The sequence below is a fragment of the Rhipicephalus sanguineus genome, chromosome 3 (assembly GCF_013339695.2).
Source record: "Rhipicephalus sanguineus isolate Rsan-2018 chromosome 3, BIME_Rsan_1.4, whole genome shotgun sequence".
In the NCBI taxonomy this organism is placed as follows: Eukaryota; Metazoa; Arthropoda; class Arachnida; order Ixodida; family Ixodidae; genus Rhipicephalus; species Rhipicephalus sanguineus.
Genome location: NC_051178.1, coordinates 60,838,233 through 60,852,663, shown reverse-complemented (window position 1 = coordinate 60,852,663; position 14,431 = coordinate 60,838,233). Strand labels below are relative to the sequence as shown.

The 14,431-nt window shown below is 47.4% G+C and overlaps 1 protein-coding gene across 1 annotated transcript in view; it reads left to right on the top strand.

Annotated features, from left to right (window-relative positions):
• Window positions 1–14,431, top strand: part of LOC119385508 (cytochrome P450 3A6-like) — a 33,444-nt gene that overhangs the window by 8,445 nt on the left and 10,568 nt on the right. Inside the window, exon 2 of the mRNA XM_037652928.1 lies at window positions 11,459–11,648. Coding sequence (XP_037508856.1) covers window positions 11,459–11,648 — 190 coding nt within the window. The remainder of the gene's footprint in view (window positions 1–11,458; window positions 11,649–14,431) is intronic.

Below are 14,431 nucleotides of genomic sequence, written 5' to 3'. Positions count from 1 at the left end.
AATCATGACACGCATGTCATGTACAGCATGACTTACGTGCCACGCTCATGGAGCGCTGGCAGCGGTTTCGCTAGATTTATATACACCAAAATTGGTATCTTGTTACGTGACTGTGTAACGAACACAAATAACACGAGTTAACATGACAATCATGACACGCATGTCATGTACAGCATGACTTACGTGCCACGCTCATGGAGCGCTGGCAGCGGTTTCGCTAGATTTATATACACCAAAATTGGTATCTTGTTACGTGACTGTGTAACGAACACAAATAACACGAGTTAACATGAAAATCATGACACGCATGTCATGTAGAGCATGACTTACGTGCCACGCTCATGGAGCGCTGGCGGCAGTTTCGCTAGCTTGATATACACCAAAATTGGTATCTTGTGACGTGACTGTGTGACGAACATAAAAAACTCGAGTTAACATGAAAATCTTGACACGCATGTCATGCACAGCATGACTTACATGCCACGCTCATGGAGCGCTGGCGGCAGTTTCGCTAGCTTGATATACACCAAAATTGGTATCTTGTGACGTGACTGTGTAATGAACATAAACAACACGAGTTAACATGAAAATCATGACACGCATGTCATGTAGAGCATGACTTACGTGCCACGCTCATGGAGCGCTGGCGGCAGTTTCGCTAGCTTGATCTACCCCTAAATTGGTATTGCGCGACGTGACTGTGTGACGAACATAAAAAACTCGAGTTAACATGAAAATCTTGACACGCATGTCATGTACAGCATGACTTCCGTGCCACGCTAATGGAGCGCTGGCGGCCGTTTCGCTAGCTTGATATACCACGAAATTGGTATTGTGCGACGTGAGTGCGTGACGAACACAAAAACACGAGTTAACATGACAATCATGACACGCATGTCATGTACAGCATGACTTACGTGCCACGCTCATGGAGCGCTGGCGGCAGTTTCGCTAGCTTGATCTACCCCTAAATTGGTATTGCGCGACGTGACTGTGTGACGAACATAAAAAACTCGAGTTAACATGAAAATCTTGACACGCATGTCATGCACAGCATGACTTACATGCCACGCTCATGGAGCGCTGGCGGCAGTTTCGCTAGCTTGATATACACCAAAATTGGTATCTTGTGACGTGACTGTGTAATGAACATAAACAACACGAGTTAACATGAAAATCATGACACGCATGTCATGTAGAGCATGACTTACGTGCCACGCTCATGGAGCGCTGGCGGCAGTTTCGCTAGCTTGATCTACCCCTAAATTGGTATTGCGCGACGTGACTGTGTGACGAACATAAAAAACTCGAGTTAACATGAAAATCTTGACACGCATGTCATGTACAGCATGACTTCCGTGCCACGCTAATGGAGCGCTGGCGGCCGTTTCGCTAGCTTGATATACCACGAAATTGGTATTGTGCGACGTGAGTGCGTGACGAACACAAAAACACGAGTTAACATGACAATCATGACACGCATGTCATGTACAGCATGACTTACGTGCCACGCTCATGGAGCACTGGCAGCGGTTTCGCTAGATTTATATACACCAAAATTGGTATCTTGTTACGTGACTGTGTAGCGAACACAAATAACACGAGTTAACATGAAAATCATGACACGCATGTCATGTACACCATGACGTACGTGCCACGCTCATGGAGCGCTGGCGGCCGTTTCGCTAGCTTGATCTACCCCTAAATTGGTATTGCGCGACGTGACTGTGTAACGAACATAAATAACACGAGTTAAAATAACAATCATGACACGCATGTCATGTACAGCATGACTTACATGCCACGCTCATGGAGCGCTGGCGGCCATTTCGCTAGCTTGATCTACCCCTAAATTGGTATTGCGCGACGTGACTGTGTGACGAACATAAAAAACTCGAGTTAACATGAAAATCATGACACGCATGTCATGTACAGCATGACTTACATGCCACGCTCATGGAGCGCTGGCGGCCATTTCGCTAGCTTGATCTACCCCTAAATTGGTATTGCGCGACGTGACTGTGTAACGAACATAAATAACACGAGTTAAAATAACAATCATGACACGCATGTCATGTACAGCATGACTTACATGCCACGCTCATGGAGCGCTGGCGGCCATTTCGCTAGCTTGATCTACCCCTAAATTGGTATTGCGCGACGTGACTGTGTGACGAACATAAAAAACTCGAGTTAACATGAAAATCATGACACGCATGTCATGTACAGCATGACTTCCGTGCCACGCTCATGGAGCGCTGGCGGCCGTTTCGCTAGCTTGATATACCACGAAATTGGTATTGTGCGACGTGAGTGCGTGACGAACACAAAAACACGAGTTAACATGACAATCATGACACGCATGTCATGTACAGCATGACTTACGTGCCACGCTCATGGAGCGCTGGCAGCGGTTTCGCTAGATTTATATACACCAAAATTGGTATCTTGTTACGTGACTGTGTAACGAACACAAATAACACGAGTTAACATGAAAATCATGACACGCATGTCATGTACAGCATGACTTACGTGCCACGCTCATGGAGCGCTGGCAGCGGTTTCGCTAGATTTATATACACCAAAATTGGTATCTTGTTACGTGACTGTGTAACGAACACAAATAACACGAGTTAACATGACAATCATGACACGCATGTCATGTACAGCATGACTTACGTGCCACGCTCATGGAGCGCTGGCAGCGGTTTCGCTAGATTTATATACACCAAAATTGGTATCTTGTTACGTGACTGTGTAACGAACACAAATAACACGAGTTAACATGAAAATCATGACACGCATGTCATGTACAGCATGACGTACGTGCCACGCTCATGGAGCGCTGGCGGCAGTTTCGCTAGCTTGATCTACCCCTAAATTGGTATTGCGCGACGTGACTGTGTGACGAACATAAAAACGCGAGTTAACATGACAATCATGACACGCATGTCATGTACAGCATGACTTACATGCCACGCTCATGGAGCGCTGGCGGCAGTTTCGCTAGCTTGATCTACCCCTAAATTGGTATTGCGCGACGTGACTGTGTGACGAACATAAAAAACTCGAGTTAACATGAAAATCTTGACACGCATGTCATGCACAGCATGACTTACATGCCACGCTCATGGAGCGCTGGCGGCAGTTTCGCTAGCTTGATATACACCAAAATTGGTATCTTGTGACGTGACTGTGTAATGAACATAAACAACACGAGTTAACATGAAAATCATGACACGCATGTCATGTAGAGCATGACTTACGTGCCACGCTCATGGAGCGCTGGCGGCAGTTTCGCTAGCTTGATCTACCCCTAAATTGGTATTGCGCGACGTGACTGTGTGACGAACATAAAAAACTCGAGTTAACATGAAAATCTTGACACGCATGTCATGTACAGCATGACTTCCGTGCCACGCTAATGGAGCGCTGGCGGCCGTTTCGCTAGCTTGATATACCACGAAATTGGTATTGTGCGACGTGAGTGCGTGACGAACACAAAAACACGAGTTAACATGACAATCATGACACGCATGTCATGTACAGCATGACTTACGTGCCACGCTCATGGAGCACTGGCAGCGGTTTCGCTAGATTTATATACACCAAAATTGGTATCTTGTTACGTGACTGTGTAGCGAACACAAATAACACGAGTTAACATGAAAATCATGACACGCATGTCATGTACACCATGACGTACGTGCCACGCTCATGGAGCGCTGGCGGCCGTTTCGCTAGCTTGATCTACCCCTAAATTGGTATTGCGCGACGTGACTGTGTAACGAACATAAATAACACGAGTTAAAATAACAATCATGACACGCATGTCATGTACAGCATGACTTACATGCCACGCTCATGGAGCGCTGGCGGCCATTTCGCTAGCTTGATCTACCCCTAAATTGGTATTGCGCGACGTGACTGTGTGACGAACATAAAAAACTCGAGTTAACATGAAAATCATGACACGCATGTCATGTACAGCATGACTTACATGCCACGCTCATGGAGCGCTGGCGGCCATTTCGCTAGCTTGATCTACCCCTAAATTGGTATTGCGCGACGTGACTGTGTAACGAACATAAATAACACGAGTTAAAATAACAATCATGACACGCATGTCATGTACAGCATGACTTACATGCCACGCTCATGGAGCGCTGGCGGCCATTTCGCTAGCTTGATCTACCCCTAAATTGGTATTGCGCGACGTGACTGTGTGACGAACATAAAAAACTCGAGTTAACATGAAAATCATGACACGCATGTCATGTACAGCATGACTTACATGCCACGCTCATGGAGCGCTGGCGGCCGTTTCGCTAGCTTGATATACCACGAAATTGGTATAGTGCGACGTGAGTGCGTGACGAACACAAAAACACGAGTTAACATGACAATCATGACACGCATGTCATGTACAGCATGACTTACGTGCCACGCTCATGGAGCACTGGCAGCGGTTTCGCTAGATTTATATACACCAAAATTGGTATCTTGTTACGTGACTGTGTAGCGAACACAAATAACACGAGTTAACATGAAAATCATGACACGCATGTCATGTACACCATGACGTACGTGCCACGCTCATGGAGCGCTGGCGGCCGTTTCGCTAGCTTGATCTACCCCTAAATTGGTATTGCGCGACGTGACTGTGTAACGAACATAAATAACACGAGTTAAAATAACAATCATGACACGCATGTCATGTACAGCATGACTTACATGCCACGCTCATGGAGCGCTGGCGGCCATTTCGCTAGCTTGATCTACCCCTAAATTGGTATTGCGCGACGTGACTGTGTGACGAACATAAAAAACTCGAGTTAACATGAAAATCATGACACGCATGTCATGTACAGCATGACTTACATGCCACGCTCATGGAGCGCTGGCGGCCGTTTCGCTAGCTTGATATACCACGAAATTGGTATTGTGCGACGTGAGTGCGTGACGAACACAAAAACACGAGTTAACATGAAAATCATGACACGCATGTCATGTACACCATGACGTACGTGCCACGCTCATGGAGCGCTGGCGGCCGTTTCGCTAGCTTGATCTACCCCTAAATTGGTATTGCGCGACGTGACTGTGTAACGAACATAAATAACACGAGTTAAAATAACAATCATGACACGCATGTCATGTACAGCATGACTTACATGCCACGCTCATGGAGCGCTGGCGGCCATTTCGCTAGCTTGATCTACCCCTAAATTGGTATTGCGCGACGTGACTGTGTGACGAACATAAAAAACTCGAGTTAACATGAAAATCATGACACGCATGTCATGTACAGCATGACTTACATGCCACGCTCATGGAGCGCTGGCGGCCATTTCGCTAGCTTGATCTACCCCTAAATTGGTATTGCGCGACGTGACTGTGTAACGAACATAAATAACACGAGTTAAAATAACAATCATCACACGCATGTCATGTACAGCATGACTTACATGCCACGCTCATGGAGCGCTGGCGGCCATTTCGCTAGCTTGATCTACCCCTAAATTGGTATTGCGCGACGTGACTGTGTGACGAACATAAAAAACTCGAGTTAACATGAAAATCATGACACGCATGTCATGTACAGCATGACTTCCGTGCCACGCTCATGGAGCGCTGGCGGCCATTTCGCTAGCTTGATCTACCCCTAAATTGGTATTGCGCGACGTGACTGTGTAACGAACATAAATAACACGAGTTAAAATAACAATCATGACACGCATGTCATGTACAGCATGACTTACATGCCACGCTCATGGAGCGCTGGCGGCCGTTTCGCTAGCTTGATCTACCCCTAAATTGGTATTGCGCGACGTGACTGTGTAACGAACATAAATAACACGAGTTAAAATAACAATCATGACACGCATGTCATGTACAGCATGACTTACATGCCACGCTCATGGAGCGCTGGCGGCCATTTCGCTAGCTTGATCTACCCCTAAATTGGTATTGCGCGACGTGACTGTGTGACGAACATAAAAAACTCGAGTTAACATGAAAATCATGACACGCATGTCATGTACAGCATGACTTCCGTGCCACGCTCATGGAGCGCTGGCGGCCGTTTCGCTAGCTTGATATACCACGAAATTGGTATTGTGCGACGTGAGTGCGTGACGAACACAAAAACACGAGTTAACATGACAATCATGACACGCATGTCATGTACAGCATGACTTACGTGCCACGCTCATGGAGCGCTGGCAGCGGTTTCGCTAGATTTATATACACCAAAATTGGTATCTTGTTACGTGACTGTGTAACGAACACAAATAACACGAGTTAACATGAAAATCATGACACGCATGTCATGTACAGCATGACGTACGTGCCACGCTCACTGGAGCGCTGGCGGCCGTTTCGCTAGCTTGATCTACCCCTAAATTGGTATTGCACGACGTGACTGTGTGACGAACATAAAAACGCGAGTTAACATGACAATCATGACTCGCATGACATGCACAGCATAACTTACGTGCCACGCTCATGGGGCGCTGGCGGCGGCTTCGCTAGCTTGATCTACCCCGAAATTGGTATTGCGCGACGTGACTGTGTAACGAACATAAATGACACGAGTTAAAATAACAATCATGACACGCATGTCATGTACAGCATGACTTACGTGCCACGCTCATGGAGCGCTGGCGGCCATTTCGCTAGCTTGCTTTACCCCGAAATTGGTATTGCGCGACGTGACTGTGTAGCGAACATAAAAACACGAGTTAACATGAAAATCATGATACGCATGTCACGTACGGCATGACTTACGTGCCACGCTCATGGGGCGCTGGAGGCCGTTTCGCTAGCTTGATGTACCCCGAAATGGGTATTGCGCGACGTGACTATGTGACGAACATAATAACACGAGTTAACATGAAAATAATGACATGCATGTCATGTACAGCATGACTTACGTGCCATGATCATGGCGCGCTGGCGGCCGTTTCGCTAGCTTGATCTACCCGGGAATTGGTTTTGCGCGACGTGACTGTGTGACGAACATAAAAACACGAGTTAACATGAAAATCATGACACGCATGACTTACGTGCCACGCTCATGGGGTGCTGGCGGCCGTTTCGCTAGCTTGATATACACCAAAATTGGTATCTTGCGACGTGACCGTGTGAGGAACATAAATAACACGACTTAACATGAAAGTCATGACACGTATGTCATGTACAGCATGACTTGCGTGCCGCGCTCATGGGGCGCTGGCGGCCGTTTCTCTAGCTTGATCGACCCCGAAGTTGGTATTGAGCGACGTTACTGTGTGACGAACATAAATAATAGGAGTTAACATGAAAACCATGACACGCATTTTCCTCAATGACATACAAGACGATGTATGCAGCTCTTTGCTGGCTGCTTCGCATTACATCGATTCCCACAATGCGTGGGATCTGCCGGCTTTTTTTTAGTCATGTTCGTGCTCTTTTGTAGATGTGTGATTATTTTTTCATGTAATTTTTTCGTACTGTATGTTTATATCTTTCTGTGGTTTCGATTAAACTTCAGTTGCTGGTAGCGCGTCGTCCTGTCCCGTTTATTTCGCTGTGTTGTGATTTTTTTCGCACCTTCTTTAATGACGAGTATACACCAACTCGCCCAACTGTCCGTTAGGACTTAAGTTTGCTGAATAACGCTGGCTCCACTCAGCCTCTTTTTAACACAATGCGAAATTTTAAAATGCACACGATATTGGAAAGGTTGCACGCAGTATTGTGCATAACACTCAGCCTCAATCCCAGTGCTTGCTCAAACGTAGTAAGATATACGAGATGTTCTACATAGTGTATAGTGAGGCACCGTAGAGTGTACTCGCAATCGTGGGCATTGGCAAGGGGTTCCAAAAGAGGCACTTGCCCCTCCTAAAGACAACCCAGGCTACACCAGTGCTCTCCCGCTTACCCGGCCGCTATGTTACTCCAGCTTGTACCCCCCAAGACAAAATCCTGCCGACACTCATGCCCACAATAGAGTGTCTTCAGCACAAACAGGTGGGCGAGGAACTATTGCTGCTTTTGCAGAAGTGTGTTTCTGAAAATGACACAAGAAAGAAGGTCATTACGTTTTCTGCATCCATAAAATGAATGTCTTAACCAGAGTTGCACTTGAATATCCTTATTGCAGACTTTTTCACAAAACACCAAATAAATACAAAATTGAGATGCTGCTAGTATTTTCTTGTGAGCTTTTCACTAAGTGTACACAAGGCGAAAAATACACGCAGCTAAAAAAATAAGAAACAACACCAGAAGTGTACTCTTGTTATGTTTACCATCATTCGGGTGGTTTTTGATGTAAGTAATCATTACAAGTTCACTTTAAAAGAGGTGTGAATGTTCGTAAGGTGCTCCTCATGAACCGCAGCTACTCTGTTCAGGAGTGAAGATTGGGCAACTTGGTATTGACTCATGGCAAAGAAAAAACAGCGCACTTCTAATGAGGATAAACTAAGGCCTGGACACAAGAACAGCACTTTCACCTTGTCAAAATGTGCCAACAGTCATAATACTGTGTATTGATGATAAAAACTATCGCAACATAATGCAAAACAGCAAAATAACGACAGGGAATAAACAAGGTGATGCAACAACGTGGTTCCAAACAGATTCAACTGACTTGTATAAATGCAATTAAATTAGCCTTGCACATCACCTAATGGCTAAGAATATGCACATGTAACCTTCGCAAGTCCCACTGCTAATATATGGCTAGTGAAATTGCATTCCTTCCATGCCGTTCAACGGCTATTCATTGTTTTCTGTTTTCACTGTTGTCTGGTTTTGATTGTTTTCTCTAGCGCAAATGTTCACTCTTTTTGATTTTGTCACTTTTCAGTTTGCGTATGTGTTTTGCCTTTGAATGTGCACATGTTTCTGCTGTTCTGTCTTTTATTTTTTGCTCAACAGTGCCTCATGCACTTCTCAAGCTACCACTGTAGCTTTTTGCTCCAGGCGCATTTCTTGTATTTTGCTGGGATAAACGTTCATTCATTGAATGCCATAAAATGCATGCGCTGTCACTTAGCAGATGTATGTCACATAATATGGCCTTCATTATATCACTTTAACGTGATGTGTTCTTTTTAGCTAAATGAATCCAGATAATGACGTGTATGTGCCTAGATACTCTATTGTACTGTACTTTGATACATATGCATTAAGGTACAGTGCATATGCCTTAATATGGTATTTCAGGAGACGGGAAGAGTGCGCAATCCAACTTGTTGTCGAAAAGTCTTCTCACTTGCTGATAATTTGTGCTTCGGTGGGTTCTCACAGTTGCATGGAAGCGGAAGGATGTTCAGTGTAGTTCACAGTATCCAAGTAGATGCTGCAAAACGAGAGCGCACGGATATGTCACACGTCACTGCGCACAAATCGACACCGAGACGAAGGATCAAGAAAAACAAATGAAGTTTGAGAACAGAAAAAAGAGAAAATTAGGTTGGTCTTTATGCACATTTCATCACATGGTAACGTGATACCCGCGGCCTTCTTTTTGCTCTGGTGTATATTCCCTGAAAGCATTCTGCTTCATTCATGCTTTCGCAAACTAGAAAATTATATCGTGCAAACGACTTTTTCAGAGCGCACTCGTGCGTCGATTGACTGGTCGTGCGAAGCACGAGCTATATTCACAAGAATTTTAAAACACGCATCACACATCGTCGCTATGTGTGCCTAATTACTCTTTCTTTTTTTGCTTCTCACTGCACTTTTCACGCGACGAAGTGCGCTGAACGACACCTACAGGTGCCTGAGCGACGATAAGAAGCACAAACAGAGAGAACATAAGTATTACTTACCATTTTTGTTTCTCACTGTGTCGAGCACGCAGGGTGCCCATCATCTGCTTGGTAATGCACAGGGGCACGCTCGCTTGAGTCGACGGGCCGTCGCGATTATCCCGCTCGCTTTGCGGCATGTTACACTGTCGTCAAACCACGCATTTCACATCCAGCGGCGAGAACACAGTGAGGCTGCAGGCACAAAACGCGCACACACAGCCGACACAGCTGATCACTTGAGAAGTGGCGTCAGCCAAGGTACGATATGGCGAATACCGCGACGGCTCCGCTTCGGCGTCACGACGCCGCGGGCAATTAGAAACTTCAAGACTGTCCTCGCGTTTCTTTCCAGTTTTCTTTTTTTTTCTTCGCGCGCGCATACGTCGTGAAGCATCGCTTCGCTAGCACCTCGTGTGGCTTGCTCTTGAGCTGGCGGGTGGTGGGCCGCAGTGGGCCGCAGCCGCCAAGGTTAAAGGGCGCTCGCTCGCTCCTGTCGAACGCAAAAAGCACCCGTTCAGAGGGGCCGCTCGAGGAGAGTCGCATATGTCTTTCTATTTGGGCTATCTGTGTACAGGATTTTATTCAGTGCTCTGGAGCATACCACCTCTTGCCATTTTGTTGTACACAAGCGTATACTGAGTGCGCGTGCGATGTCAATCGGCCACATCGAGGGTTCGCAGACTTTTCCTTTTAGTTTCTTTATTTCTTTCTATCTTTTACTCCCCTCCCCCGCCCCCGCACAACGGCGTACATGCCCGCCAGCACTGAAGGCTTTATAGAAAGCTTTAGAAAAAATATAAAAAACACGCCAGAGAATTGAGATGAGAGTTTTTTTGTTCGTGAACTCCATTTGACAAATGGCATCAGATAGTGGTGCAAGTATTAATGGATTTACAGACATTGCATCAAATTAGGTCATCCGGGCTCAGCGGTTGTGAAATGAGAAAAATGGCCTCTTTTTTCCTGCTAGTCACTAGAGTACACAAAATGTGAACCACGTCTAATTTTTCAGTGTGATACTCATTGAAACAGCTTCAGTACATCGACCCGAAAATGGCCCTTACCCGCCTCAACGTACCCGCCTCGGCGTCATCCACGACTACGGTCAAGCTTCTCCTTCTGTGTGGCTCCCAGCCCCACAAGAATGCCACACTTGTGGTGTTTATCGCAGTGGGGATCACTGAAGAATTACTACCCCAAGAATTAGCAATTTTGGTTTCGCTCCCGAGGTGCTAGGTGAACGTTTGTGCGGTGTCGTCAATTGACGACGCCAGGGCCGAAAGGGTTAAGGAGAATTGTGGCCCTTAAAATGGCCATTTTGGCTAGTTTTCGTTTGCAGTGTGGTGTGGCAGACAAAGCGACTATTCCCGCTTTCAAAGACTGCGGCATTAGCGACCTATTGATATGGTGTGTTTGTCCTCCATGCTTCTTATCTACTAATTTGTCTTCCGACGTCACGTTTTTCCGCTCATCTGTATAGGGTAGCACGCCGGATTTTTTTTACCTTAGTTACCGTCACCGCCATTCCACTCTCCTCTATTTTTCTTTTTTCACGAGTTTACTTGAATTTACGAGGAGTAGAAATCGTTGTTTACGATCACAAAGAAATCGTTGTTTACGACCGTTCGTGGCCTCTTCTGCAGGTGATGGGAGAATGGATACGGACATATGGCAAGGTCTTTGGATTCTACCTGGCTGAGAAGCCCTATATGGTTATCACGGACGTCGATATGATCAAGGAAATCTTTGTAAAGGACAGCCGGATATTTCAGGATAGACCACTCTATGCCCTCGATGTCGAACCCATGACAAGCTCCGTCTTTTTTGTTACAGGTAGGTTCTGGATCGGGCCAAGTGCAGTGACCGAGCGTTGCGAAACCGTGCGGTGCAGGTAAATGAAGCTGACCGCTTTTGTTCTGGCTTTCTGCACCTAAAGGGGACGCCCTCGTTGGCAGAACACTTCTGGAGCCAAACCAACGTACACTGAGTTCAAACCGATTAACCTACTCCCTCACGCAAGGCATTACATGTATTTGTTCAGCACGCGATAACGTGTAATGCTGGAAGGATGACGATGATGAAAACATTCCTTTATTAAAGTGCAAAGAAAACGGGGAGGGTCCCTATTCCGGGACTCCTATGACAACCTCTGTGATAGCGCGGGCCCGCTGGACGAGCGCCCGACAGACCTCGGGGGCGCCGTCGCGAAGGATACCTTCCCACTGCTCTGGGGTACGGGTGGACCGAAGGATTGGTGGGAAGGGAGGGAAGTAGGCAGCGGTGCACTCTGCGGTGACGTGAAAGGTTGTGGGGATGGCTCCAAATCCTGAACAGGCGTCGGTATAGCGAGTTGGATATAATTTGTGCAGGACGTGCAGATTTGGAAAAGTTCGGGTCTGCAGCCGGCGAAGTGCGACAGCCTCCTCTCGAGTGAAGGGCGCTGGTGGGGGTCGGTATCGCTGTCGTTGGCGTGTGTAATGCTGTGTAACCTCGTGATATGTGACAAGTGGGGAACCTAGCTCTGTCTTGGCCGCCTCACTGCGCGGGGCTGCTCGGAGGGTGTGTTCTCGAGCGGCCGCGTGAGCGCATTCATTACCCGACAGTGAGGCATGACCAGGAGTCCAGAGCAGATGTATGGTGTGGCTGATGTCTGATGCAACTTTGGATGTAGGTAAAAGAATAGAATATGAGGTTTTGGGAATGCCGCGACCTCTTAGGAGAGCCCGACATGCCGCTTGCGAATCGGTGATTATGTAGTACGTTTCCGCGGGGACGCTGAAAGTGTGTTGGATGGCCAGGACAACCGCCAGGATCTCGCCCGAGTCGGTGGCTGAACATGTGAGGAGATCGAGGTCGCACTTAGTGTCTCATGAATGCCGCTAACCACCACGGCCGTGTGTCCGTTTGCCGTGCAAGCCACATCCGTGTAATAAAACCCTATCCTCCTCAACCTCGCTGAGAGTGCGGTTTAGGTATCTCACCCGTGCCCGCCGACGACCGGTGTTACGCTCAGGGTGCATGTTACGTGGTAGGGGATGCACGCGAAGTGCTCGAGCTATTCGGAGTGGCACGGAAGTCCCCTGGACTTCCGTGCCAGGACTTTGTAGCCCTAATGTATTGATAATTCTTGTAACGATCCCGCTGTTGGTCCGGTACTCATGAGTACTCATGAAAATTTTATCCCGGCTTACATGTTGCCATCTATTAGTGACATAAAATTTTATCATCTTTTTTTGCCTTAAAGGCCCCTGCTAAAGTACTACATTTGGGGGGAGCGCTCATTAGAAAAATGAAGGTTGAAACACTTATGAATTAGGCAAAAATGAGACGATCGACACTCAAGCTTCACATTTAAACAGGCCCTGCAACGCTTTTTGAACATGGTCAGAAAACGCTGTCCATCTAGGCTCTCGTGAGCATGTGATCCAAATAATATATAGCACTGCACGCGACAAGAAATTTATCATTACCTTTCGGCCATTGGCTGATTTGAGCAAATGAGGACTAACAGAAAATAATGCCATCAAAAGTATAGGGTATGTTATTTATATAAAGACGTTTATTAGCGAGCACTCGGCGACGATCAGCGACTGCGACAGCCAAGGCGGGGTGCCGACTCTGAGCGCGAGGAGCGTGCTGTCCGAGAAGAGCGGAAGAGGATGACCCACTAGTAAGCGCTCGAGAGGGCGACCCATTACAGGCTTCCAACGCTTCGCTACAATTACCCCGGGTACGAAAAGGGAGCCGCCTGGCGACCTAACTGCTTGTCACTATGAGCGGGTCATGGTAGGGTTTCAGGCGCTTCACGTTGACAATGTCGCGCCCTCGACAGCGCATGTCCGAAGATGGTTCAAGGGGTTCGATCACGTAGTTGACCGGGGACGTGCGTTCGACGACACGGTAGGGGCCGTCGTATTTCGGCAGTAGTTTTGAAGAGAAGCCAGGTGCAGTGGTAGGAACCGAGAGCCATACGAGTGCTCCAGGGAGGAACGTGGGCGCAGAAGTGGTGGTGTCAGCGCGAATGCTCTTCTGCCGCTCTTGGTCATTCGTAGTAAATGTCTTGGCAAGCTCCCGACACTCCTCAGCGAGTCTTGCTGTGGCAGAAATAGGCGCACACTCAGACGGGTCCGGCTTGTAGGGAAGGATTGTGTCGATTGTGTGTGACGGGTGCCTGCCGTACAATAAGAAAAAGGGCGAGAAACCAGTAGTGCTCTGCGGGGCGGTATTATAGGCGTAGGTGACAAAAGGCAGAATGGCATCCCAATTTGTGTGATCGGCGGCGACGTACATCGAGAGCATGTCGCCGAGCGTGCGGTTAAAGCGTTCGGTGAGGCCATTCGTCTGCGGGTGGTAAGCAGTAGTTTTCCGGTGAACAACGTTGCACTCTTTGAGAATGGCTTCGACGACTTCGGACAAGAAGACACGACCTCGATCGCTGAGGAGCTCCTGGGGTGGACTGTGGCGCAGCATGAATCGGTGCAGCAGGAAGGAGGCAACATCGCGCGCTGTAGCCGCTGGGAGGGCGGCAGTTTCGGCGTAACGCGTAAGGTGGTCAACAGCGACGATGGCCCAGCGGTTATCAGCCGACGTTAGAGGAAGTGGTCCATACAAATCGA